This window comes from Penicillium samsonianum (genome assembly GCF_028829775.1).
Source record: "Penicillium samsonianum strain IBT 33392 chromosome Unknown utg000004l_segment0_segment0, whole genome shotgun sequence".
Taxonomy (NCBI): domain Eukaryota; kingdom Fungi; phylum Ascomycota; class Eurotiomycetes; order Eurotiales; family Aspergillaceae; genus Penicillium; species Penicillium samsonianum.
This window is the reverse complement of record NW_026643262.1, coordinates 690,148-715,735: the sequence shown is the minus strand read 5'-3', so window position 1 is coordinate 715,735 and position 25,588 is coordinate 690,148. Positions and strand designations below refer to the sequence as shown.

The window sequence follows — 25,588 nt, the reverse complement described above, 5'->3', positions numbered from 1 at the left end:
AACTGCCACGCAAGGGGGACATACTCGAGTCATACTCGACTTGAAGGCTTGTTTTGGAGTAAACAGAGTGTGAACTTCAGCTCTACATTGAATAGAACTGCTATATGGAGTACGGAGTACAACATTGACATATTTGTCCGGCCTAATAGATTGTGGAGGATCATGATCGACGATATAAGCTTTAGCGTATATAAACTCCGCGAAGAACCCGGTTTTATCTTTAATTTATAATATAACCTATAGGTATACGCTCTAGCTTGTCGATTCAGGTTAGCGAGAATGGTTTTTAAGTACGCGATCATATCTTTAGTGTTTATGTATATAAGGGGAGCTCGACAGCCCTAAACGGAATGGCATTTTCTATAAAAAGCCTTTATTGAGAGCTATACACCACCTAAAAAATGATGATATATGAATTTGTACGGAGTATAGTGTCAAAAGCTTCATTTTAATATATAGATACAAGAATAGTCGGCCGCTTATACGGCCTTGTTAAGTATTTTTTAGTAGTCTTTTATAGTAGTCTTCTTAGATACTCTTTTCAGATCTCTTTTTATCTTTTTTTAAATATCTTTTTAGTGGTCTTTTTCAGTGGTCTTCTCAGATTCTTCTCAGTTAGTCTTTTTGGATGTCTGTTTTCATAGATATTTTCTCCCCTTCTTAGTTTGCTAGAGGCGGAAAAAGGCTTAATTTGTGAAATGGGACTTTTCTATAGTTAGCAGTCGATGTTTTGGGATAATCAGGCATTAAGGCATCAATATTACCCGCAAAGGGGGTTTTGTCGCGTGGCACCTATACCGCTGCGTACCCTGACGCAACCCGATAAGCCTTGGACACGGATATTCCCAATCGGGTCGTGTGACGTTGCACTGAAATCTCTTTCGTCGCCTCTGTTAGAGCGGCAAAAGGAAAAAAAAAGGCTACAGCCTTGCAAGAGGCCAATGCATCATGCCACAGGCTGTTATCTTACGGAAATAGTACGCCATTTATCCCCGGGAAAAGCGGGAGATTTACAATCACCTGGAGAAGTTTCCTTAGAATCAGGCAAATCATATACCCTACATGTCAGCATGAATACTGTTAGCCTTCCCGTATATGTATATATGATCCCATGAGATCTGCAGAGATGATCTTCGTATCTGATAGGAGAGTCGGAAAACGTCGGCGTAAAAAAAGAGAGCTAAGGCCCCCCCACAAAAAAAGCGCAGGAACAAGGTGTCCGTGCGGGCTAATTAAAAGACTAAGAACAGGTCTGATAAGCTGTGGAGTAAAAGAGATTTAGTCAAGTCAATTTGGTCAATTTAGTTGAAGATAGTGGGAGAAAAAATTGAAGAGGGGAAGAAGTTGGGAAAAGAGAGAGGGGTTGCCCACCTCCAGAGGTGACTCTCTTCTCTTTGTCACTTCACTTTATTTCCAGAGCCAAGTATCCAAGTATCCAAGAATCCAAGAATATTTCCATCGCAAATCTCTACTGCCACTGACGACATGTGTTGATGGCGCTTCCTCGCTTCAAATAACATCATCGAGCCTCAATGGCGTAATAGCTATCTGGACATTTATCAAATACAGAACCGCAAAAGGCACATCTGTACACCCTCTCGCTTGCTCCAAGACTATAACTCATGATATGGATCAATCAATGACTCTTATCGATGCACAAGTGCACTTCCTAGTGAGTCATTCATGCCACCTGCCTACAACACCTACTAACTCAATGCTAGGAGGAATGTATTGTACTGGTACACATCCCATTGGAGCTGTATCCATACTTCCTGAAGTCTGTTCTAAGACTCATCTTCGATGAAATTCCACCATTGGAAGACGAGACAGACGACGATGCTGCATTTGATGATTTTGAAAACGCTTCTGAGCATGGCTCGGCGTACAAACCACCTGCATTCATGAATGTCTCCATCACTCCAGTCGAAGTCTCCGTCATGTGTCCTAGACGGTTGGTCGACAAATACTTCGTCCCAGTCATGGACCAACTCGACCAGTTGGATGACTCACTCCGATCCCGTCTGATCGTGAGCGAGAATGACTATATCGCCATGCAAGTCCTCGGCCAAGGCCTTGAGGCCGGCAAGCGAGTTTTGGAATTGACCAGTCCACTTGCTCTGGCAGGCATGTATGTGAACTCGAATATCTTTTCCATATATACAAAAACCACACCCAAGCTAACCTCCCCAAAGCTCCATCTTCTTCATCTCAACCTACTTCTCGGACTACATCGTAGTCCCCAAGCAAAGCAAAGCAAGTGTGATATCCGCGCTAGAAAAAAGAGGCTTCCAATTCAACAACGCCTCAGCCGCCTTCATCACCAGCCCGCTGAGCCCAACCATCGAAAGAAGACTCAGCGACCTCATCCCACCAGGAACACCCCCACCGTCGACCCTAGGCGAACTCCAAAGCCGCACCTTCAACAACCTCCGCAAACACCAAATCACCCCATCCGTAGACGACTCCCTCCGTCTAGTCCAATGCGCCGCCCACCACGAATACCACACCCAAGACTCCTCAATGTCCATCCTCCGCGACGCCCTAACAACAGTCCTCCTGGTCGACGAACCCCGCTTCCTCTCCCTAACACTCGCAGCCCTCGACCCAGCAGCTTCCCTCCTCCTAGAGAAACGTCTCCTCCCCCGCTTCGCACGCCAATCAACCTCCTCAACAGGAACACGCTCCTACGAAGATGGCTCAGGTCTCCTCCTCGGCTCAAAGGAAGACCATCTCATCCCCATCACCCTCGACCTCCGCGACCTACCCCTCGAAGCATCGGGTATCGTCTGCGGCGTCGCCGGCCGTCTTGCAGAAGCAGCGACGACGCCGCACGCACTCAGCGCGGATACGAGCACGGTAGGCAGTGGTGCTAGTAGTGTTATTGGTTCTGTGCCGAGACTGTTCGATTCGTTCGGGACTCGTCTCGCGGCGCTCTCTATCGATAAATCACCCGCTCATGGATTGCAGCCCTTGCCGCACTCCACACATCATCTCCAGCCTGATGTGGATGTTGCTGATGCGGTTGAGATTAGTTTCTTGAGTACGGCGCGTGCGGGCACGATTATTGTGGGTGAGGATGAGCTTAAGAGGGCTATTGATGCCCTTGAAGAGGAGAAAATGCAGTCGCCTAGGCTTGAGGGGATTCGGTTGGAATCGCAGACACCGCCTGATAGTCCGCAGTGGCGGGGGTGAGGTGTGTGGTTTTGTATGGTGATTTATGGTGACTGGTGGGCTTGACGACTTATGTTTTGATGTGTGAATGTCTTGATGTGGCGTCTGGGTACGCAAAAGTTTTGCTTGTTTTAATACCTGTATTAATAATTTTACTTTATCGGTCATGAATTGGTTGAGTTTTCTATTAATTTGATATAATTACCTATGTCAGTTTGAGATTTCTGTTAACGAGAATTGTTGTTCGTAAAATGTCAATAAAGTCCGTGGATATATATCCCAAGAGCAGCACCACCATTCCTACATTGAATTCAACATCTTACACAGAAAGATTGGAAAAGACCCAAAACAGCAGAAAGTAAGATGATTATGTTATTAATTTCATATCTCATTATTGATAATAGTGCTGGACATACATACAGGCCCCAATGCTCCAGTAAACATCTCTACTACCTAGCTCCAGGGCGAAAACTTGGACCGATGTAGTAGATATCTGCTGGTCTGCAAGCTGTACCTATCTTCGCCCCCAGCCTTGTTAAAATGGCCGCATTGCCCGGGTTGCAAGTGAGAGGTGTATTGCCAAGTCAATTGAAGTCTCACGCTGAACGGAAATTTTCAGAGGGCAGCAAGACCGCCACAGACCTCGCAAGTCCACATAGTCCTGGTTCCGGCAGCGGTGGCATAATGTGGCGTGTAGGTGTAGTAGCGAAGAACTGCGATGTTGGACGTCAACACGAGGGGGGACGTCACCCCTTCATGATAGCCTTGTCCCAGACCTTGTGTAAGACATCTGGACCAAATGACCCAAAGTTCATCCGTAGACTCTGACGGTACCTTAAAAACAACAGTCAGCACAAGTACCAACCTCAAAAACACAACAGTCACTTACCATCAGAGCACCCAGCAGCCCAATCCCCCACACCCTCATTCCACGACACACAACTAACAGCCTTAACCTTCTCCCCAACAGGCACAGTAGCAATAACCTCCCCTTTAACAACATCCCACGCAAATGCCGCAGCGCCAGCTGGGCCCCCCTCCACCCGCAATCCCCTCCTCACTCCCACTCAGCACAACCGCATCCCCCATCGCAAAGACAGAACGCACCCGCAGCTCCGCATTCCGATACGAATGCCGCGGCTTCCCAATCCCACCCGACACTGTCTCCTCCCCCCAAACGCATTAAGAACCTTCCCATCCATCCGGTCCAGCAAGCGGATATACCCATCCAGCGTCGAAGCCAGCAGCGCATTCCCGTCGCTCGAGCAGCGCACGCTCGTTACCGGGTGCGCGAGGACGTCGACGGTCGTCTTTCCGGTGCGCACATCGTAGATCCGTGCGTGGCCGTCGTAGCTCCCGCTTGCTATCGAGTAGCTTCCCATGTGCACGTGTAGTGTTGAGACTGTGTCAGTTGCTTCTGTGAGGGTTTGGATGGGTTTGTAGCTTGTGGAGCGGGTGTCCCAGAGGTTTATTGTTGTGTCTGCGCTGCCTGGTAGGAGGGAGGATGTTAGTTTTGGATGTTGGGGTGGGAAGGGAAGAGAAGAGTGTGGGGGTTCGGTTTACCGGTTACTACGACTGAGTCGCCATCGCCGGCAAATTGCACGGCTTCGACTCGGCTGTTGTGGCCCGACCATCGTTTGGTCGTGATGCCTTGCTCGACATCCCAGAGGAAGACTTGGCGATCGCCTCCTACGCTGGCGAAGCGCGCGTTGTCGGCTGCGACGGCGATGTCCAGGACGGAGTAGCCATGCGCTTCGTATTTTTGGATAGGGGTTGTGGTCTCGACTGCGATCGGGCTATTGGAGGCGTTGTTGGGAACTGCGCGCGAGAGGTGGACTGCTCGGTCTGAGGAGCCTGTGAGGACGTAGGTGCCGCCGGAGCTTGAGAAGGTTACCGCGTTGACGGGACCTAGAAGAATGTTAGCGCTTTGGGTTTGGAGGGGGTTTGGGGCTGGGCGGGCGCCTGGATATTGTGAGCGTACCATTGTGTGTTTTTAGAGTGTGGATATGCCTGGTTGGGAATATTGTCCGGGGCATGGCCGTCGAGTTGGTGGAAAGAAGGAATTGGCGGAGTGTAGAGGATGCGGGATGGAGCTCGGAGCTTCAACTTCGAAGTACGTAGTCCACTTGGGAGGACCGGAGTGAACACAAACAGAAATTACTACTTTACTTTGAATCTATAAGCCCACAAGAATTATTTCTGTATTTCATACGGAATACAGAAGAAGATATTATCAAGGTTGTAGACACACCATCGCTAGCTACCAGCGGTAAATGGATATAACAAACAAAACGAACCAAGCCCTCAGACAAAGGTGCTTCCAAGCGCGAACGGCAAGACATAGGGTACTCAAAAGAGAACAAAAAACAAGAGCATGGTTTGACTACTCCCCTTTTGAACGATCCGGGTCGAATCCCGGCAAAATTGCAACATCTTAACGACGTCCGTGGCTGCGGGTGCCGGAACCCTGCAGACCCTCGATCTCCTGCTCGAGGGATTTGATACTGTGATAGGTTAGCAATAAATCCACTTGAACAATACTCCGAAACATACGCTGCATGGGTGGCCTCAAGATCCTTGTTGAGGCGGTCGCGCTCTGAGATGAGCTTCTGTTCCCACTGGCGGAAACGCTGCTCCTCGACCTTGACCTGCTCAGTGAAGCGCTTGCGCAGAGTCTCTTCTTCCTCCTTGAACTTGGGATTGTCGAGTTTGCGTGGCCGGGCCTCGCCAAACTTGCGGGTCTCCATCTGCTGGGCACGGTATGCCTCGTAGTGCGATTCTTCCGTGGTGTGAATAAGGTCGAGCATGTGGGTGCGGATCAGGATCGAGCGGAGCTTCTTGAAGTCGCAGTGGTCCTCGTTCTCTACCTCGGCGACACCCCAAGCGTATTGACGACCCTTGACAACACGGCCATCGTTGGCCTTGACGTCCTTCTCGGAACCGATAACGGCGAAAGGCATGGCAGCCATGAGGCTGCGGGCGTGGGAAGCAGCGTGCTCGTCGTCCTCCTCGACGGGCGGGGAGTAAATCTTGATGCCCTGGGCCTCAATCACAGCGCGGATCTAATCAATTGTTAGATCGGATTCTTGACTCTCCTCGTGTACTCGTTCCACTCACTCTATCCTTGTAGCGCACCAGATCCGCGTGGCTCAGGGTATCAGCCTTGGCAACCACGGGAATCAGGTTGACACGGGAGCTCAGGCGCTTCATCACCTCGATATCGAGAGGCTTCAGGGTGTGTCCGGTGGGGCGGATGAAGTACAAGCAGGCGTGAACACGCATGTCGATCTTGTCAGTTCGGCGGGGCTGCTGCTCCTGGAGCATGTACGACTCGTGCTGGTCATCCAGGAACTCGATAATGGGCTGCCATGAATCACGGTTGTTCACGTAGTCTCCGAAGCCAGGGGTATCAATGACAGTAAGGCGGACTAGAAAATCGATGACTTGTCAGCTATCGAAACGCGGAAGTCGAAACCCCTCCCCCAACACTAGAGTATCTGGGTCGCACCTTTGAAGAACTTCTCCTCGAGCTCAGCCTTGGTAATCTCAATCTCCACGGTTCGGTCGACCTGCTTCTGGTGGCGGCGCTTGTGATCGGCATAGTTCTTAATGGTGGTGGAGAAAAGGGTGTTGATGAAGGTCGTCTTTCCCAATCCCGACTCTCCGGCAACCTGATCGAAGCACCATTAGCATCAACACGCGCGGATCATTTCCCTCGGAATGTGAAACACACCATAATAGTGAAGGCTGCACCCCGCTTCGCGACAATCTTGTGACTATACAAGCTTGATTAGAATCTTTCCTCGTATCCACCGTAATCATTCGAAGGTACACACCGCTGGTTGGGGAGCTATATCAAAGATGGCGAGTTAGCTTTAAGATATCACAAGGGAGATGCTGGCGTTCCGAATAGCTTACGTTGGCAATGCCAATCGGCGTGGCGGTCTCTGAGGTCGACATGGTGGGTTATAGGGGGGATTAAAAACAATTCGGAATCAACACAAAAAAGAAGATGAAGAAGAGACCCCTGGTGTAGAGTAAGACCGGAATTGAGAAGAGAAAATAAGTCGACTCCTGAGGAGAAAAAAAAGGGAAAAGGAGGAACGAATGTGAAATCGGATCTCTCTCGAACTGCCCGTCGCTGCTTCCCCCTGAATCTCCTTTCGTTTTCTGGAGTATACCTCACCTTGCCTATCTGGGTTTAGCGTAAGGGGCTAGGACTGATTGGGCTCGGAACAGGAGCATGGATGATCCGAAGGCTCTTATCACGGTAGCTGGTGGAATTATCTCTAATTTTTTGATCTTTGAGATCGCCGACAGCCAAAATGAAGACAGACTTCAAGGTACGTACTATGCTTGGATTCTTGATCGCATGCAATTGCCAGAAAGCCCTGATTATTAAGTTTGGAACTAACATCCTCAATTTTAGTTCTCCAACCTTTTGGGGACGGTATATCGCAAAGGAAATCTTCTCTTTACTCCCGATGGCACATGCTTGCTTTCGCCAGTAGGCAATCGAGTCTCGGTCTTTGATCTGGTACAGTATGTGTCGCCTGATGGTCCTTCCTTTGGTGATTTGGAAACCAGCCCGCTCACAATTGCTTCTATAGAAATACTTCTTATACCCTGCCTTTTTCGCACCGTACAAACATCGACCGTCTCGATCTTTCGCCCAAGGGTAATCTTCTGTTGACCGTGGATGAAAATGGTCGCGCAATCTTGACCAATTTCCAACGTCGCATCGCCATTCACCATTTTTCCTTCAAAGGACGAGTGTCCGCACTCAAGTTCTCCCCGTCCGGCCGACACTTCGCCGTTGGCGTGGGCAGACGCCTGCAGATCTGGCAGACACCCTCTACCCCTGGCACCGAGACCAATGGCGAGATTGAATTTGCACCCTTTGTTCTACACCGGGATCTTGCTGCCCACTTTGACAACATCGAAAGTGTCGAATGGTCCAGCGATTCGCGCTTCTTGCTCACTGCCGCCAAAGATTTGACCGCGCGAGTATGGAGCATGGATCCGGAAGAAGGTTTCGAGCCGACCACTTTGGCGGGACACAGACAGGGTGTGGTGGCTGCCTATTTCAATGCGACACAAGAAGTGGTAGGTGCTTACTGGAAATTGGTTCACCTGAGCCTCGAGAAATACCATACTAATTCTTATCCATAGATTTACACTGTCAGCCAAGATGGCGCACTCTTCCGTTGGGAGTATGTCACGAAAAAAGACGAGGAAACGATGGAAGACATTTCCGATGCCCGATGGAGGATCGTCAAAAAGGATTTCTTCCTGCAGAACGACGCAAAGGTTAACTGTGCTGCGTTCCATGCGCCGACCAACCTTCTGGTGGTAGGGTTTTCCAATGGTCTATTCGGGCTCTATGACCTGCCAGAGTTCAACATGATCCATCAATTGAGGTACATCAGTCTGTGACACCGTCCTTTTTACAGTGGCTAACATATCCCCCTCTAGTGTCTCCCAGAGCAATATCGATGTTGTGACAATCAACAAATCAGGCGAGTGGCTAGCATTCGGATCGTCTAAGCACGGTCAGTTGCTGGTGTGGGAATGGCAGTCCGAGTCCTATATCCTCAAACAACAAGGTCACCTTGATTCTATGAACGCTCTCGCATATTCACCGGACGGTCAGAGAATTGTTACGGCTGCCGATGACGGTAAAATCAAGGTTTGGGATGTCAAATCAGGCTTCTGCATTGTCACATTTACGGAACACACCAGTGGAGTGACCGCATGTCAGTTTGCGAAGAAGGGAAGTGTGTTGTTCACAGCATCTTTGGACGGTTCTATCCGTGCATGGGATCTTATTCGCTACCGTAACTTCCGAACCTTCACAGCGCCATCCCGCCTGTCATTCTCCTCGTTGGCCGTGGACCCCAGTGGTGAAGTGATCTGTGCCGGTTCACCGGACTCCTTCGACATCCACGTATGGTCCGTGCAGACCGGTCAATTGCTTGACCAGCTTTCCGGCCACGAGGGTCCGGTTTCGAGTCTTGCTTTCGCTGCCGATGGCAATCACCTTGTCAGTGGAAGTTGGGATCACACAGTTCGCATTTGGAGCATCTTCGGCCGGTCACAGACCAGTGAACCTCTCCAGCTCATGTCAGACATTCTCAGTGTGGCTTTCCGCCCAGATGGGCAACAAGTCGCCGCATCTACCCTAGACGGTCAACTTTCCTTCTGGTCTGTTGAAGATGCTGTGCAGCAAGGAGGAGTTGACGGTCGCCGTGACGTCTCTGGAGGACGCCGAGTGGCTGACCGCCGTACTGCTGCCAATGCCGCAGGCACCAAGTCTTTCAACCGAATCACATACAGCGCAGACGGTAGCTGCATTCTGGCCGGTGGCAACAGCAAGTATATCTGCTTGTATGATGTCGGAACAGGGTCATTGATCAAGAAGTTCACCGTCTCCGTCAACACCTCGATCGATGGTACACAGGAGTTCCTGAGCAGTCGTGACATGACTGAAGCTGGTCCCCGTGCTCTTATTGACGAGACCGGTGAAGCGTCTGATCACGACGATCGTGTTGATAGCACTCTTCCTGGCGCGCGACGCGGTGATGCCGGCGCGCGCACCACACGCCCAGAAGTCCGCGTGACATCAGTGGATTTCGCACCGACTGGACGAGCATTCTGTGCCGCCTCTACCGAAGGTCTCCTTGTTTACAGCTTGGATACTGATTTCATCTTTGATCCCTATGATCTGGACATCACAATCACACCATCAAGCATCATTGCCACACTAGATGCTGCCAAGGCAGCCGCCACATCCGACACCGTGGACGAGGAGAATACCTTCCTCAAAGCTCTTATCATGGCCTTCCGATTGAATGAACAAAAGCTACTTCGTGTCGTATATGAAGCGATCCCTCCGTCAGATATTCCCCATGTGGTTCGGTCCGTGCCCTCCGTCTATTTACCTCGCCTTCTCCGATTTGTTGCACATGCCGCCGAAGAAACTCCCCATCTTGAGTTCAACCTCATGTGGATTGAGTCTTTATTCAGCAGCCATGGTCGCTACTTCAAGGATAACACAGGTACATTTGCCACCGAGCTTCGTGCCGTCCAGCGTGCTGTCGATGACATCCGCGAAAATCTGAAGCGGTTGACAGAAAAGAACCTTTACGATCTCAACTATTTGCTCTCGAAGCCTGTTCTCGGAAACAAGAAAACTAGCAGTGCTTTGTTGGCCATGGAAACCGAGGATGCGGAGGTCCCTGATGATCAGATGGTCGATGCTGACGAGGGAGAGGGTGATTGGGTTGGCTTTGAATGATTTCTATGGGGTTTTCTTCGTGTATGTCTACTTGCATCTGAGCCAGGCGTTTTGTATATTGCAAAGACCAAAAAGGGAAATAGACAGAGGTCTTTGCCTGTGAATAATATACTCCAAGTTCCGCTCTCTGAGACCTCAAACGGACCCTTTGTCCATCTTTTCGCCTTCAGCAAACGCCCTCCCGTTTTAAAATAAAAAGTCTTACCTTCTAATACTATCCGAATATGTCCTGTGCCACCCTCTCTTTACCTTTCGTACTCTTCTTACCATCGAACAACTTCCTTAATCTCCCCGGGTCCAATATCCCGGACAATCCAAGGCTCCGGAGAATCATTTATCTAAGTACCATTCCCATCTGCTGTAAAAGCAAGCTTTCATCATCAGTAAGGCTCATGATGGCCGGCCTACCCTTCTGGCCCCTCGTTGGGGTGTTGGTTGTAGTGCTCTATCTACTTCAACGACCACCAGCTTCCAGTTTGAGGCATATCCCAACTGTCAAGTACAATGCGTATCTACCAAATTTCCTCAATCGACTCATCTACTACCCCAAAGCTGCCTCGATGATCAGTGAAGGATATGAAAAGGTGCAGTATACTAGAAATCAGTTGTTCACCCTATTAACATCTTCCTGCAATATTTAGTACAAAGATAGTCCATTTCGCCTGCTCACCGGCGATGGAGAAGTCATCGTCTTGCCAGTCAAATATCAGGATGAACTGAGACATCTTCCTCCTTCAAAACTCAGTTCTCTACATGCCCAATATGAAGTAATCCCATGAGCCTATCTGTACTACGTTACGTTGAGAGGTTGGAGCTGATATACTACCTCACAGAACGCGTTGGGCCAGTATACCAACATCATCATCGATACTCTTTTACCTTCTATGACCGTGCGGAAAAAGTTGACGCCCAGTCTAAGTACTAACATCCTTTGATTTTCTTATTTTCGACCTCATACACGACCAGATAATTAATTATATATCGAATAGGCCGGGTCGTTCCCGGAATCATCGACGAGCTACGAGCAGCATTCGATACAGCTCTCCCAGGATGCGAAGGTGTGATATGCGAACGCTACTTTGTGGGACCAACCATGCAGATCAACACCCGGATACTGACAGAGATGTGCTGAACACAGACACCTGGATTCGAATCAACCCATGCGAGATGTTCACCCGGCTAATTGCCCTCTCGACATCCCGCATGATGGCCGGCGACATCCTCCGCGAAAACGAAGACTGGCTCAACGTCGCAAGCAACTACGCCGTAAACGTGGGAATCACCATTCTCCTCCTCCGTCCAGTCCCCAAATACCTCCGTCCCATCGTAGCGCCCTTCCTCCCCAGCGTACGGACGATGAAAAAGCAGTTACGCTTCGCGAAAGACCTCTTTATTCCGATGGTCCTCGAGCGCAGAATGGCAGAGGAGGCTAAAGACCCAAATTATACCAAGCCAGATGACTTCTTGCAGTGGATGATGGATCTGAGCGAGGAAAAGAACGAGATCCTCGAACCAGATACCCTGGCCCATCACATGCTGCTCTTAGTGACACTGGCCGTTACGCACACCAGCACCATGGCCTTGTGCCACTGTCTCTTTGATTTAGTTACTAGACCCGAGTACATTAAGCCCCTGCGCGAAGAAATGAGCCGGACTCTACCTGATGGCTGGTATAAGGCGACTCAGGCGGCGCTTAAGGGGCAATCTCGTCTGGACAGCTTCTTGCGCGAATCTCAACGATTCGCTCCGCCTGGTGAATGTGAGTCATGCGAATCTTTTCTTATGGCTACGCCATATAATTAGTCGAAGACAGTGTTGCGATTCGATATCGTGCTCTAACTAACCACCTGCGTTGTCTAGTGAACTTCCACCGCATCGTCAAAGAACCCATCACGCTCCATGATGGCCTCGTCCTCCCAGTAGAAACACACGTCTGTTTCGCTGCCGGTCCGATTAGCAAAGACGCTGCCTTCATCAAGAACCCAATAACCTTCGACGGCTTTCGCTGGTGTCATAACCCTCGGGACCGCTTTGTCCTGACTCCTGAGCTAGCAAGATCCGACGCTATGGCGAATGGTGCTAGCGAGGAGATGCAAGCTGAAACGCCCGCGTCCGGAGCCCATTTCGTTTCCATCACCAATACTAACATGCATTTCGGGTTCGGGCTCCAGGCTTGTCCCGGTCGGTTCTTCGCGGCGAATACTCTGAAGGCGATCTTGAGTCGCATCATCCTTGACTATGAGTTCAAGTTTGTTAAAGATCTGGAGGGGAAGAGACCCGGTAATCTTGTGGTTGGGGAGCATATTCTTCCGAGTATGACTACTGAGATGCTGTTTCGGAAAAGGCCTATTGGACTTTGAGTAGAAGGGGCGGTTGGAGAATGTTGCTTGTTAGGGCTACCAGAGGTCGATGCACGATGCCATACTTATTTTATCTAGCATGTTGCGGTTCTTGCTTTATGTCTAAAAGATCCCAGACTGGGAAATACGAGGATCGAGTTTTGATTTCAATTCCATCGTACATTCATCCTCAATAGATATAAGCACTGCCTAGACCTACATGTCTAGGCTGGGTGCAGATATCTAAAGCATCCATATACATACAAGGTTCAAATCCAATCGTTTCATCATATCTTCTCTCTCGAATACCACGTCCATCGTTTACTGGGGCGTGGGCTGGGGGGCACCTCCTCGCCCACGACCTCCTCTGCCACGGAACCCATTACCACGACCGCGGCCACGGCCACGTCCTCGGTCCAATCCTTGCGGCGGCGGAACGTTAGAGTAGTTCTGCGGACGGAAGTTAGGGTTATTTTGGATAATACCCTCGCTGGGGTCGCCGTTGTCCATTGCAACATATCCGCCTCGGGCACCTCCCCGACCGCCACGGGGGCCACGGGGAACACCACTACCATTGGTGTGGGGACGGAAGGGGAGAGTGGTCTGCTGTCCGTTGTTGAGACCCCCGCGACCTCCACGCCCAGTTCCATTGCTCTGTCCGGCGACAGCTCCTCGGAAAGAGCCTCTCAGGGGCGGAGGGGCAGTTGCGTTCCTCAGTTGTCCCTGTCCATGAGGACCCACGGGGGCGCCGTACCCGGCAACTGTCAAAGGAGTCTGTGTCTGCTGGGTTTGCTGGCTAGCTGTAGCACGAGAACTGGTGATAAGTTGTCGGTTGGAGATGTTGAGGAGGGAAGATGCCAATACAGTTTGGCCACGGAATGGTGAGCATCGGCCACCTAGTGTAGTGCCGCTCATGAACGACACATCAAAGACAACATCAAGCAGAAGTGCTCGCGCGGTTCTGGTGAGACCGACAACAGTGCCACGAGTAGCGATCGGCACTTTACCAGAATCTTGGGCATACACAACCCGATCGCCAAGCCTGAAGCTTTGGTTTCCGAGACGGTGCTCGACATCGGCAGGCCGAAGGAGGGCACTACGGGGTACACCCCGAACCTTCTTCGGTTGCATATCTGGCAGGGACGCATTGAGTTGATCGGCATCCTGCTCAATCAACATCACAATATCCGAGTCGAGTTGCTCAGCATCGAGGGGCACTCTCTCGAAGTTCTTAGCTTCTGCAGATTTGAGCCAATCCTTGATCTCCTTCATCTTGAGGGCGGCAATTTCCTCAGGATAGAAATCAGTCGGAGAATAACGGTCACTTTGAGGGTTGCGCTGGATTCCAGCAATAAATTCGGGGAAATTGATCATGTACTGTTGAATCAGTTCCACTGCCTTTTGGCTAAATTCCCAGCCGGATTCTCCTCGACGGGAGTATCCAAGAACCTTCTGTTGCTTCGCCTGGAACTTCAGGTTAAGACCAAGGTTCGCACGTTGGCCTTCGATGTCAACAGTAAAGGAAGATGTGATCTTAGCCAGTACCAAAGGATTGAGGCGAAGACTGCGCGCAACAGCGTACGATGGCATGTAAGGGCAAAGTTGCTCAGATACCCTAACACGCTCTCGACCGAATTCTGGCTCCCGGCCTTTCACAGCCGCGACCAATCCATTCACCTTTCCGTCTTCGTGTCCGCCAACATACACCGGTCTTCCGTAGTTGAAGTCACCCAAGAAGAAGGCACGAGAACCCTCTGGGAATTCTTCTTGGATAGAGAGAGCTTCCCGCTCAATGAAACGTTGATCAGGATTGACCACATCATCAACAACAACCTGTAGAGCATAATCCGTCTCTTGGCCGGGTATCTCAGCGAATTCCTTAATGGTGGCTCCATCGTCTGTCTTGCTCATGCCCTTCAGAAGTTGAATGTGGACCAGAGATTCGACATCGCCAATGATAATTGCTAGACGCTTGCTGTAGGTGCCCTCGATCTTGTTGGCCTTCCTCTTCCATTGCTCAATTTGCTGGGGGGTGTGGGGAATAGCCAAAGGGTGTTCTTCTCCTATGGGGAGAACATAATCGAATAATTCGTCCGAGACGCGAACCACAAGAGCTTCTTGCAAGAATGGGTAGCCCACATGGACACGCTTGCCAAGCTTCGTCTTAGCCAATTCAACGCTCGACCGGCTTCCCGGATCAAGGAGTGTAATAACCTGGCTCTCATTACGGCTGTCTTGATTGAACACACAAACACCATGGAAGCCCAATTGGCCATGGTGCGGGAGTGTCTTGATGCTCGGGAAGCCAGCAAGCGCTGCCTCGCCTAGGTGCACGCCATCCATTAAGCCAGCATAGGGCTCCAAACCATCCATGATGGGAAGGTCAAAGAGGTTCTCAATGCAACGGCAGCTAGGAAGATCCGGGAATACGCCAGGCATTGAGGAGGGGTAAACGAAGTTCACTTCTGGGGAATAGGTGAATTTGAGACAGGCCCCAAAGTCGTTCCTTGCTTTTTCGTCCGCAGAGAGTTGGTTTTCTTTCGTTTTGAGGGCGTCCAACAGCCGCTTCTCGTCGATAAATGGGATCTTGACAACGGCTTCCCATTCCATCTTTTTTCCGTTCATATCGAGATCGAAATCACGAGGGTAGAAATCGTAGATGGGAGAATCAGGCGAGGTCATCAGGTCCCAATACGCAGTAGGCACAATCTTCTTGCTGCGGTCAGGCAAGACACCCATAAGCTGGTCGAACGGCCGGAAAGGCTGTCCCAATTTGAAGTCCATGTCTGCACCAAGGCCATCGATCACATCTGTTCCACCGTTAACAATCAAAACAATCCAAAAGAAAGACTTAGTACTACTAACCAGAGATCATAGGGGCATAGTGGTACTGGAAGAACCAAGGCCACGATGCAATGCCACGGTAATAGTAGAACAAGACCCACTGCAATCCTTGCACATAGTTTTGCGCCAACTTCTTCATCTCTTCCTTGTTGTCGAGGCCCCAGCCGAACTTGGTCCGATAATAATTATCTTTCCACTCTAGGAACTTGGCATCATATTTCTCCTGCGCGGCCTTCTGCGCTTCCTCGGCCGTCATCTCCTGAACTTTGGCCTTCTCGTACTTCCGAATAATACGCTGAACAGCCATCGATGCCTCCTCGTCCTCTTCATCGTCATCACTATCACCCTGGGTGGGAGGCAATGAGAGCCTCATGAATCGATCACCGTTCTCATTGTCGATGGAGGACCAAGACAACCGGAGCTCATCCGCAAGCTGTTCGACGAAAGTGCGGTCACGAGCTGGAAGTGTAGGAGGGAGGTCAAGAGGCTCAGAGGCCTTGTCAGACCGGTTCAGAACGTACTTCTTGACCGTCTTAAGGATCTCCTTCTGAGAAGGAGTGAGCGAAAGCTCTTTCTTCTGCTGCGAGCTCGAATAATCAATGTTTGAGTCTTTCTTTGATTTGATCCATTGGGCATCGGAGTTCTCTGCCTCAAAGAATCGGTATTCCACGGCGCTAAGGGCGGTCACAAGCATGCCCAACCGTTGCACATTGATAACACCCTGCTCGTTGATGTAGCCGCCCATCTTTGGCAGGACCTCCTTGTAGAGCTTGAACATAAGGGCAAGGGCACCCTCGTTGATATGTAAGTTCGGCAGGTTGGGCAAGAAATCGTTGCCAACAAAAAAGGCCATAAGAATGAAATCATCAATGACACGCTCCATGTCGAACGGGAAGTCCAGAACACCTTCTTGTTTTAGCTCTTGGAATTCTAATTCCAAATACTCCCGAACCACACTCAGATGCAACAGATAAAAGTTTTGATGTTCCAGTTCTTTGGGCTTCTTGGATACTTGGCGACCAAAGGTCACCTCCTCTCGAAGAAGGCAGAAGTGAGGGTCATGGCTGAGAAGACCCAGCATGATCAGATCGGCATCCAGACCGTAAAGACAGTGGCGAACGTTGGATTCATAGTCGGGCTGCGCTTTCGAGCAGCGAATGTATTCCATAATCTTGTGCTCGCCTTCTCCTGGAACTTCATGGCCAGAGAGCACAATTTCCACACCTTGCCAATCTGTGTCCTCTGAGATCTTCTTGTTGATGAAGTATTTGAGTTGTTTCGTCAATTTTTGCATGAACTCGGTACCCGGGGTGATGCAGTTGCTGTCAAAGGCATCTTCCTTTGGCATCTCCAGGCCCTGTTGGATGGCCTTCTCCTTCGCGTTCTCTGCATCCAGAGCCGTTCGGAATCGACGGGCACGTTGTTGATTCATCTTAGCGCGAGGCGCAACACCGTCTACGGCCATATAGAACAGTTTCTTGGGCTTGATTTTGCCAAATAGATGTTCAATGTAATTGAAGATGGCAATGAACATTTGATCCTCCGTCATGCGAAACGTCGGGGAATCACTGTCACTATGCGTACAGTTGTGAATAATGCCGTTCATGTCGAGGTATAGGCTGTCGAATTCGGGTATCCGGCTCTCTGCGATCAGCATCGAGATTGACGGATACCGCTCACTCAGCCAGCGGAAGAATTTCGGGACACCCATGGTGAAGATTGGGCTAGATCGAAGACAATATTGTCAAGAGAGGAATCGGCAGGTAATTTTTCGTAAGATTTGAGAGATCGTATGAGGGGTACTCGTAAAGGACTGAAGTAGAGTGACTTGCGACAAAAGGTGAAATCATCCAATGAAGGGATCTTGGACAATATACTGCGCCAAACAAAGTGGTGCCCAAAGAAAGATATAGGGGGAAATAAAACGAGCAAGAGAAAAATATAGTAACGCCAAACTGACGCTTTTCAGTTGTCTATGATGCAAGAGGCAGGTGTCCCCACGATGTTGAACATTGAAGAGTCAACCAAGCTCATTCACCGCCTACTAATTAGGACTAGTGCCATTATGGGTCTCCCAGCACTCATTAACGCGCTGATGCGCGTAGCTTTCCTCCGCCTACCTGTCTGCTTCACACACTGTTTCTAAGTGGCTCGAGTTCCATTATCTCGTGATCTCAATATATTGCTCAGTCAATATCACCCCAAAGCCATGGATCCCTATGAAGACGATGCTGGTGAGCATTAATGCCCTTGCGCACTACTTAAAATCTCAATCTAATCAAGGTCTAGGTGTTGGTGACGAGCACGAGAAAGACCAGGAGCAGGATCAGGATCATGAACACGCTGATGAAAAGGCGATCAATGAAGGTAGCTTTGCTCAACCTGTCTCCAGTTCTGCCAATTACGGTTATATCTAATTATATTCATTGGTGACAGAGTACAAAACATGGAAGAAGAATGCGCCCTTCCTCTATGATATGATCCTGAGCACAGCATTAGAATGGCCAACTCTTACAACCCAGTGGCTTCCAGATAAGCAAGAGTACGCCTCAAACTCCTACTTGTCCAATCACCAACCTAACTAAGCCTATCCTCAGAGTCCCGGACAAGCCTTACTCAACCCACCGTCTCCTCATCGGCACACATACCACTGGTGAAGCGCAGAATTACCTCCAAATTGCCCAAGTGCAACTCCCAAACCCCAATGCCCCAAACCCTGAAGACTACGATGAAGAGAAAGGAGAGATTGGAGGCTATGGCGGGGGTTCAAAGAAGGCACAAATGGAAATCAAGTTCAATATTGTGCAAAAGATTGATCACAAGGGCGAGGTCAACAAGGCCCGGTATCAGCCACAGAACCCGAATATCATTGCGACAATGTGCACGGATGGTCGGGTGATGATCTGGGATCGCTCTAAGCATCCCAGCTTGCCAACTGGCACAGTGAACCCTCAAATGGAGCTCCTAGGTCATGAAGCTGAAGGCTTCGGGCTTAGCTGGAACCCTCATGTGGCCGGTCACCTCGCCACGGGCAGTGAGGATAAAACTGTTCGACTTTGGTAAGCGAGCGCAACATGAAAACCCAAGATTTGGTGTGGCTAGCAGCTAATGAAGCTCTCAGGGATATTACTACATACACCAAGGGTAACAAGGCAGTCCGACCAAGCCGCACTTTCACACATCACTCCTCGATCGTCAATGACGTTCAACACCATCCTCTCCACTCCTCTCTCATCGGAACTGTCTCTGATGATATTACGCTTCAAATCCTTGATACCCGCCAAGATGATTCCACCCGTGCGGCTGCTTCAGCTGAAGGTCAGCACCGCGATGCTATTAACTCCATCTCCTTCAACCCGGCTTCCGAGACGATTCTGGCCACGGGTTCTGCCGACAAGACTATCGGTATTTGGGATCTTCGTAACCTGAAATCGAAGCTTCACTCGCTGGAGGGCCACACCGATTCGGTGCAATCTATCTCGTGGCATCCATTTGAGGAGTCGGTCCTAGCAAGTTCCAGTTATGACCGCAAGATTATGTTCTGGGACCTCAGCCGGGCAGGCGAGGAGCAAACCCCCGAGGATGCTCAAGATGGGCCGCCAGAGCTGTAAGTGATCACACTTTTTTCTCTCTTCATTTAGTTTGAATTGTTCGCTGACCTTCATAGCTTGTTTATGCACGGTGGACACACGAACCGTATCTCAGACTTCAGCTGGAACCTGAGTGACCCCTGGGTTCTCTGTTCCGCTGCTGAGGACAATCTACTGCAGGTATGGAAGGTAGCAGATGCAATTGTGGGCAAGGACCTGGAGGATGTCCCAACAGAAGAAATTGAGGCGTGATGTTATTTCTACCGGACTTCGTCCAGTCATTTTCCATATGGGCGTTTCTTTGGTATAGGTGAACTAAGACCATAGTGAGTAATCATTAAAAACACCATTCGATCTGAAATCTATACATATGGTCACGCCACTTGTAGCTAGCGGCATGGTTGTCGTATTGCCCACTAACCCTAATATTTCCTTTGAAGGATGTATAAGGGCATATCGTTACCCAGGGTCACCAGCCTGGCTAAGATATGATAGATACAACTAAGTTAAACGGCATCTATAATTGTTACAGATTTCAGGACCATTTAATTCATACATCATCAAATGCTTTGTCATAATATATTTCCCGCGGCGCCAGTTTGGTAGAGAAGCGCATTCCCGCACGTTCCACTACATAAAAGCTAACCCAGTATTATATGAAGTCTGTGACGAATAGAGCATATAATATATTCTGTATCACACTCTGATATAGTGCAGGGATTCATACATATGTACAGATCTACATGTATGCATGTACTATTCGGCCCCGTAGTCCGTTATCTGCCCGCGGGGAGCATGTCATCATCCCGGTGACTTTTGATTGGTGCTGATTGGTGGGGGGCGATGAGGGGGACAAAAGAAAGTTAGTGTCGTTTGCTGAAAAAAAAAACGTGAGTCTTACTTTAGATGTTCACTTCGTTTATTATTTATATATCATCTTGGAAGGTGATATATTATTCTACTTTCTACATTTAACTTCATTCTTGAAACATCTCCATCATGGGTTCCGGTTCTCCTACAAGCCCCAGGGCCTCAGCTATTCCGTCCCACATGCTGAACGGTAGCTCCCCGCTGTTGCAACGTCCAACGGGTGTCCGTGACTCTCGTGAGCGTGAGAGTCTCAATACATCCATTCGTTCCTCTTTTGAGCCCCGAATTCCCCTTGAATTTGAATCTCCTGAGACCAAGTCTGAGACCAAGATCGAGACCGAGGCCGAAACTGAGACTGGAGCCGCCCCCACCCCGGCCGTTTCCACTGCTTCCGTGCCAATTCGCAGTGTGGCGCCAGTGCGGTATGTATACAGCGATATCAATATTGGTGACCATGGCGCTTTGGATTCATTGCTAATCTCTGGGCTATAGTCCTACCTTGAATGACCCTCCCCGCGATCCCCGCGATGAGGCGGCCCCATTGACGCCTTCAACCTCTCTCAGCCGACCTGAGAGCCCCTACACATTGAACCCACCCATCGACTTTGATGGACTCAGCTGGCCTTGTTAGTGATACTAGCCCCATCGGTGGACATCACTCTATTGGTATATTCCTCTAACCACAGTCACATAGGCCCCGGAACCAGACAGCGGAAGGAGTCGACACCGGAGGAGACCGAACAACGGCTTGAGAAGATGTCTGGAGCTGTCCGAACAATCCTGGAATGTATCGGCGAGGATCCGGAAAGAGAAGGACTTCGTGAGACCCCCATGAGGTATGCCAAGGCCATGCTCTATTTCACCAAGGGCTACGAGGAGAATGTTCGGGACTTGGTCAACAACGCTGTCTTCCACGAGGACCACGATGAGTTGGTCATTGTCAAGGATATCGACGTCTTCTCGATGTGCGAGCACCACATGGTGCCATTCACCGGAAAGGTAAGAATAGCTGCAGATATCGATGCCGTGATTATAATCATTCTAACGACTTACAGATGCATATTGGATACATTCCTGATCGCCGCGTCCTTGGGTTGTCAAAACTGGCTCGTCTGGCAGAAATGTTCTCTCGCAGACTCCAGGTCCAGGAGCGTCTGACCAAGCAAGTTGCGTTAGCGATTTCAGAGGTCCTCCAGCCTCGTGGCGTCGGTGTCGTTATGGAATCTTCCCACCTTTGCATGGTTATGCGCGGTGTGCAGAAGGTTAGCAGCACCACTACTACCAGCTGTATGCTGGGATGTATGCGGTCCAGCGCCAAGACTCGCGAAGAGTTCTTGACTCTGTTGAACCGGAGATAATGCCCCATCTCGTCAACCGCCCAACCTAAACACAGGTTGTTGATTTTTGGTTTTTTGGAGTTTTGGTGACCTTTCAACAGGTTTTGGGTCTTGCTTTTTACTCTACATGTTAAGCGTGGATTGGTGTTTCTCTTGTCTTCTCTTGTCTTGGTTCTCCTGCACATACTCAGGCAAATCTTTGCCCTGGTGTCTTGTCATGTTCCTTCGTCCATGAAGCTCACCACCTACTTCTAGAAGCTGATGGCATTCGCGGGAACTGGCAGACACCCCTTTCCTCGACCCATGATGGGCCCGAGGAAGAAAATAGCCCCCCCCTCATTCTCCTTCCTCTATGCCCTTTACCCTATTATACTAACACAACCCCTCAAGAGGCCTTTGCTGTACAGTCTACTGAGGCTCACTCGATAGCACTAGCAAGGCTGTTTCAACACTTGATCCCATGCCGCTTACGAGCATCCTAGTAGAAATACCGGGAGCTCTTCACTTAGATACGATGTATGTATTAGAACCAATGTACAATCTCTTCCAATTTTTTGTTTCGTCGTCTATAACAGAAAAGCACAGGTCTGGTAGTGGTGTTGATGTTCAGCATAGACAAGCGTTGAGCTAATGACCTGCAGCCAATTTCTGTAGAGCTGTTTAGTCCGTCTTGGGGCTTTTATAAGACAACTTGAGACTTCCAAGGTGTGATCAAGGGCGACTGATCGATGCCCGGCTATCTGCCCAGGTGTGGACATGTAGATAGGTGACTCTGGTCCTTAAGTGCTTCGTCCGCTTGAAGAGAAGCCTTCGAACTTTTTCACACCAGCGAGGACCTCGTCAGCGGTGAATCATAACCACTTCCGACGGCTCATCGTTGCATGTGACGATGGTCTCCTATATGTACACACCTGGCTTGCTTTTTAAATCTATCCTTCAACAAACTCTTCCTTCCTATCTCATCTCTCCTCTACCACCCAACTCTCTATCCAACCCTTGAACTCTTCATTACTCAAATCCTCGTCTATTCATCTCGAGTTCTTCCTTAAATCTATTGACTGCCTCTGCTTGTGCTTCTTTGCGCTTTTTTGACAACATTTGGCTCGCGTGTACCATCCAGTCACGTCCACGTCCGATCTTACCTCTCAATATCTCTTACCGCGACACACCACACGCTGTCCCACGGCAACTAAGTGGCATCAGTGTTGTCTTTCTCTGTAAGTCTCGTGTGAGTTGATCCCGCTTCCTTTATATGTGCTGTATACAACACGAGTCTCCTATGCAGGTCACGGATTTTCTTTGGAGAAACCATGATGTGATGTTTGCTTGTCTATTGTTTACTTTTATCTAATACCGTTCTGACCTGATCTACACACACTTATTTGGTTGCTATGAGATGTGACACTAATCTGTTTGCAAAATAAAAAGGTTCTCGCATTCAAACCTTTCGCATACACTGCACCTGAAAGTTCGCCCTGACAACATTGAGCACTGCAGGTATGTTGAACGTGTCTGGTCAAATAAAGCATGAGACTTACTGACATGGAATTGCAGGAACCAATATTCCATTTCAACACAATGGCGGACCACACTCGACGTTCAGCCATCCGTAGCTCCTCAAGGTCCTCCTCTGAGGGCGATACCCCCGGCTTTACCAACGATCCGACCAGTACCAACGATACTGCCGAGTCTAGATCCGGATGGTGGCCCTCTAATACAACCCTTGAAATTCTCCAGGCGCACCTGGAAGCTGACGCCGACTCTGATTCTTCTGAAGCTGATGGACCGCGGGTGCACCCCGACTTCTTCGTCCATCTTGAAAACCTACGAAGGTTCAACGAAACCAATCGAGTAAATGCGCGCAGGGAAGCCGAAGCCCGGTATCAAGCTGCTCTGATGCGTAACCCGTCCCAGTATCAAACTCATCGAATGCTTTTTCATTCCCAGTATGAAGCTTCTCAAATGCTCAACCAATCCCAGAATGAAGCTTCCCGCATGCTCAACGAGTCGCAGCATGAAGTTTCTCGGATGATTAATGAATCCCACCTTCGAAGTTCGCAATTTGTCAACGAATTCAACCAACCCTCGTACCATGCCGGTGCCGATCATGGATTGCAGTCATCGGCGATGGGCATGCGTGAGGGAAATGCAACCCAAGATTCCCCTACAGCCGGACCATTTGAGCCGATGCCACATGTTCATTTTCAGACAACTGATCCCATGGGTTCTGATCACTCCAGGGACAATTCCTATCACAATAGGCCTCCTTCTCCTTACCCTACCGAGTCTCGGTGCCAACCGTCTACTGTTCCAGACACAGTGGCAACTCCTCCTATGCCAGCACCTCAGCCACGCCGGTATACAGAATTTGGAAACCCTTACAGACTCCCATTCGATCCGGCTCCGTTTCCTGAGGGTGCCATCCCTTATGGTCCAGAACGGATTCTCCAAGCGTGGCTCATCCGGCAGCAGCTTATTGCCGGCATTCGTCCTGAAAATCTTCAGCCCATGTCGCAACCACGAGGAAGGCAGCATCGGACGCCTCCTTACATCGTGCTGAATGAAAGTGGTGCCCATATCATAAGAATCGAGCCTGCTAGATTCGAGGGTACTATGCTTCCTCTGCCTGCTCTTCCTTGGTTGCCGCGGCGCGCAAATAATAACGCTCCCACTGCGCCTGTTTCATCGAATACACCCGATGCTTCGGATCTGCCCACTGCTCCAAATATCGCGACTGCTCCAAGCTCAGCGAGTAATCTAAACTCACCAGCTGTCCCAAATCCGTCGCCTGACACAAACCCACCGGCTGCTACACACCTGTCAGCTACTCTAAACCCGCCGGCTGCCCCAAATCTGTCGGCTGCCCCTACTCCGTCAGCTGCCGCAAATTCGCCTGTTCCCTCGCACCTGCCAGCTTATGCAACTCTCCTAGCTGCTCTAACCCCACCGGATCCTCCGACCTTGCCGGCTGGTCCAAACCCAACTAGTGTTCTATACTCGTCGGGTGCCCCAGACTTGTCGGCTGCTCCGAAATCGTCGATTACCCCAAATCCGCCAGTTGCAAGAACCTCGCCGGCTGCTTCACACCTACAAGCTGCCGCAACCCTGCTGGCTGCTCTAACCCCGCCGGCTGCTCCACCCCTGCCAGCTAACCATAGGGTTGTTTCGGATCCAACTGTTGAGCCGGGACAGGGTTCGGGAGATCTCAATCAACATGTTGCGGAAAGTGTGGAGCCAGATCCACGTATGGTGGCCTTCTTCCAACTTCTTAGGCTGCATGAACCTGCTAATTCAGTCTCACCTTCAGTGTCGGATGCGCGTCCAGAAATACCAAGCACATCTGAGCCCGGTCCCAACGAGAACAGCCAAACTTCCGTTGCTTCCCTCCACTCTCAGTCGCAGGCCAGCATGCCGTTGACTATGCAAAACCGTACCGATGCTGATTCTATCAGTTCTCAGGAAGTTTTCGGGGTTGGGGTGTCTCCCGCTCATTCGCAGGACCGAGAATCTTCAACTATCTCTTCTTTGTCGAACGAAGGAACCGAGATCGATAACGTTCCTTCTCCCCAGGCCCCCAATGGCAATGGGGTTGTGCATCATGCAGTCACCTGGTCGGAGCCCGAGGACCCAGACGAGTCCACTGCGCCTCGTCTCCGTCGTTTTGTCATCGACGGAGTAGACGAATCGATTGGGGAGGGCCGGTCGTCTGGGGATGCTGAGACTGCCGGTGATCAATCCTCCTTGGGAGGGTTGATCTGAGAATACATCAACGTCTGTATGAGTGAGTAGTTTCTGAGGGGAATCTTGCTTACCGCATAAGCATAAAGTAGGTAATTTGGGGTGATTCGGAAACATTTGCGAGGGTGAGGAGGTTGTCAATCTTTGAAGACTAAGATGGAATACATTGTAGAGTACTACTGAATAAACTTGTATGAGTACCAATTCTTTTCTGTCCTTAATCTGATGTATAGCATGTAGAAACATATTCCTTTTGGAGACTAAAGACAGGCACACGGTTTACTTGTGACACACTATGCGCACAAACCACTTTAGGTAAGTCTACCGCTGGCCGCAGTTCTTAAGTAGGGTGTCGTAATTATTATGGTATCCCTATAGTATTCGGTCTTAGTTGTCATTGCA

The 25,588-nt window shown here is 49.9% G+C and overlaps 9 protein-coding genes across 9 annotated transcripts; 6 read left to right on the top strand and 3 right to left on the bottom strand.

Annotated features, from left to right (window-relative positions):
* Positions 1-1,627: 1,627 nt before the first annotated feature.
* N7471_007177 (ACT domain-containing protein) lies at positions 1,628-3,192 on the top strand (the record flags this gene model as incomplete). The annotated part of the gene is made up of 3 exons (XM_057279896.1): positions 1,628-1,672; positions 1,722-2,128; positions 2,193-3,192. 3 exons carry the CDS (start codon positions 1,628-1,630, stop codon positions 3,190-3,192), a joined length of 1,452 nt encoding a protein of 483 aa, XP_057134156.1.
* Positions 3,193-3,982: 790 nt separating this feature from the next.
* N7471_007176 (WD40 repeat domain-containing protein) lies at positions 3,983-5,207 on the bottom strand (the record flags this gene model as incomplete). The annotated part of the gene is made up of 5 exons (XM_057279895.1): positions 3,983-4,005; positions 4,061-4,227; positions 4,279-4,660; positions 4,735-5,079; positions 5,153-5,207. 5 exons carry the CDS (start codon positions 5,205-5,207, stop codon positions 3,983-3,985), a joined length of 972 nt encoding a protein of 323 aa, XP_057134155.1.
* A 398-nt stretch (positions 5,208-5,605) lies between these two features.
* aspC (septin CDC12) lies at positions 5,606-7,131 on the bottom strand (the record flags this gene model as incomplete). The annotated part of the gene is made up of 7 exons (XM_057279894.1): positions 5,606-5,675; positions 5,725-6,233; positions 6,289-6,599; positions 6,680-6,842; positions 6,905-6,947; positions 7,008-7,021; positions 7,090-7,131. The coding sequence occupies 7 exons, from the start codon at positions 7,129-7,131 to the stop codon at positions 5,606-5,608; spliced, it is 1,152 nt and encodes a 383-aa protein (XP_057134154.1).
* A 365-nt stretch (positions 7,132-7,496) lies between these two features.
* N7471_007174 (snoRNA-binding rRNA-processing protein PWP2) lies at positions 7,497-10,468 on the top strand (the record flags this gene model as incomplete). Its single annotated transcript, XM_057279893.1, has 5 exons — positions 7,497-7,514; positions 7,601-7,713; positions 7,782-8,277; positions 8,344-8,591; positions 8,647-10,468. The coding sequence occupies 5 exons, from the start codon at positions 7,497-7,499 to the stop codon at positions 10,466-10,468; spliced, it is 2,697 nt and encodes an 898-aa protein (XP_057134153.1).
* A 392-nt stretch (positions 10,469-10,860) lies between these two features.
* N7471_007173 (cytochrome P450) lies at positions 10,861-12,828 on the top strand (the record flags this gene model as incomplete). The annotated part of the gene is made up of 6 exons (XM_057279892.1): positions 10,861-11,052; positions 11,110-11,235; positions 11,302-11,386; positions 11,458-11,526; positions 11,568-12,227; positions 12,329-12,828. The coding sequence occupies 6 exons, from the start codon at positions 10,861-10,863 to the stop codon at positions 12,826-12,828; spliced, it is 1,632 nt and encodes a 543-aa protein (XP_057134152.1).
* A 133-nt stretch (positions 12,829-12,961) lies between these two features.
* On the bottom strand, positions 12,962-17,362 carry N7471_007172 (chromatin-binding exonuclease XRN1; the record flags this gene model as incomplete). The annotated part of the gene is made up of 2 exons (XM_057279891.1): positions 12,962-15,617; positions 15,673-17,362. 2 exons carry the CDS (start codon positions 17,360-17,362, stop codon positions 13,129-13,131), a joined length of 4,179 nt encoding a protein of 1,392 aa, XP_057134151.1. The 3' UTR covers positions 12,962-13,128.
* Positions 17,363-17,860: 498 nt separating this feature from the next.
* On the top strand, positions 17,861-19,493 carry N7471_007171 (WD repeat RBAP46/RBAP48/MSI1 family protein; the record flags this gene model as incomplete). The annotated part of the gene is made up of 6 exons (XM_057279890.1): positions 17,861-17,885; positions 17,941-18,018; positions 18,088-18,193; positions 18,249-18,710; positions 18,773-19,258; positions 19,319-19,493. 6 exons carry the CDS (start codon positions 17,861-17,863, stop codon positions 19,491-19,493), a joined length of 1,332 nt encoding a protein of 443 aa, XP_057134150.1.
* A 747-nt stretch (positions 19,494-20,240) lies between these two features.
* N7471_007170 (GTP cyclohydrolase I) lies at positions 20,241-21,469 on the top strand (the record flags this gene model as incomplete). Its single annotated transcript, XM_057279889.1, has 4 exons — positions 20,241-20,533; positions 20,604-20,737; positions 20,806-21,110; positions 21,167-21,469. The coding sequence occupies 4 exons, from the start codon at positions 20,241-20,243 to the stop codon at positions 21,467-21,469; spliced, it is 1,035 nt and encodes a 344-aa protein (XP_057134149.1).
* Positions 21,470-23,026: 1,557 nt separating this feature from the next.
* On the top strand, positions 23,027-25,207 carry N7471_007169 (uncharacterized protein; the record flags this gene model as incomplete). Its single annotated transcript, XM_057279888.1, has 1 exon — positions 23,027-25,207. The coding sequence occupies one exon, from the start codon at positions 23,027-23,029 to the stop codon at positions 25,205-25,207; it is 2,181 nt and encodes a 726-aa protein (XP_057134148.1).
* Between the last annotated feature and the right edge of the window lie 381 nt (positions 25,208-25,588).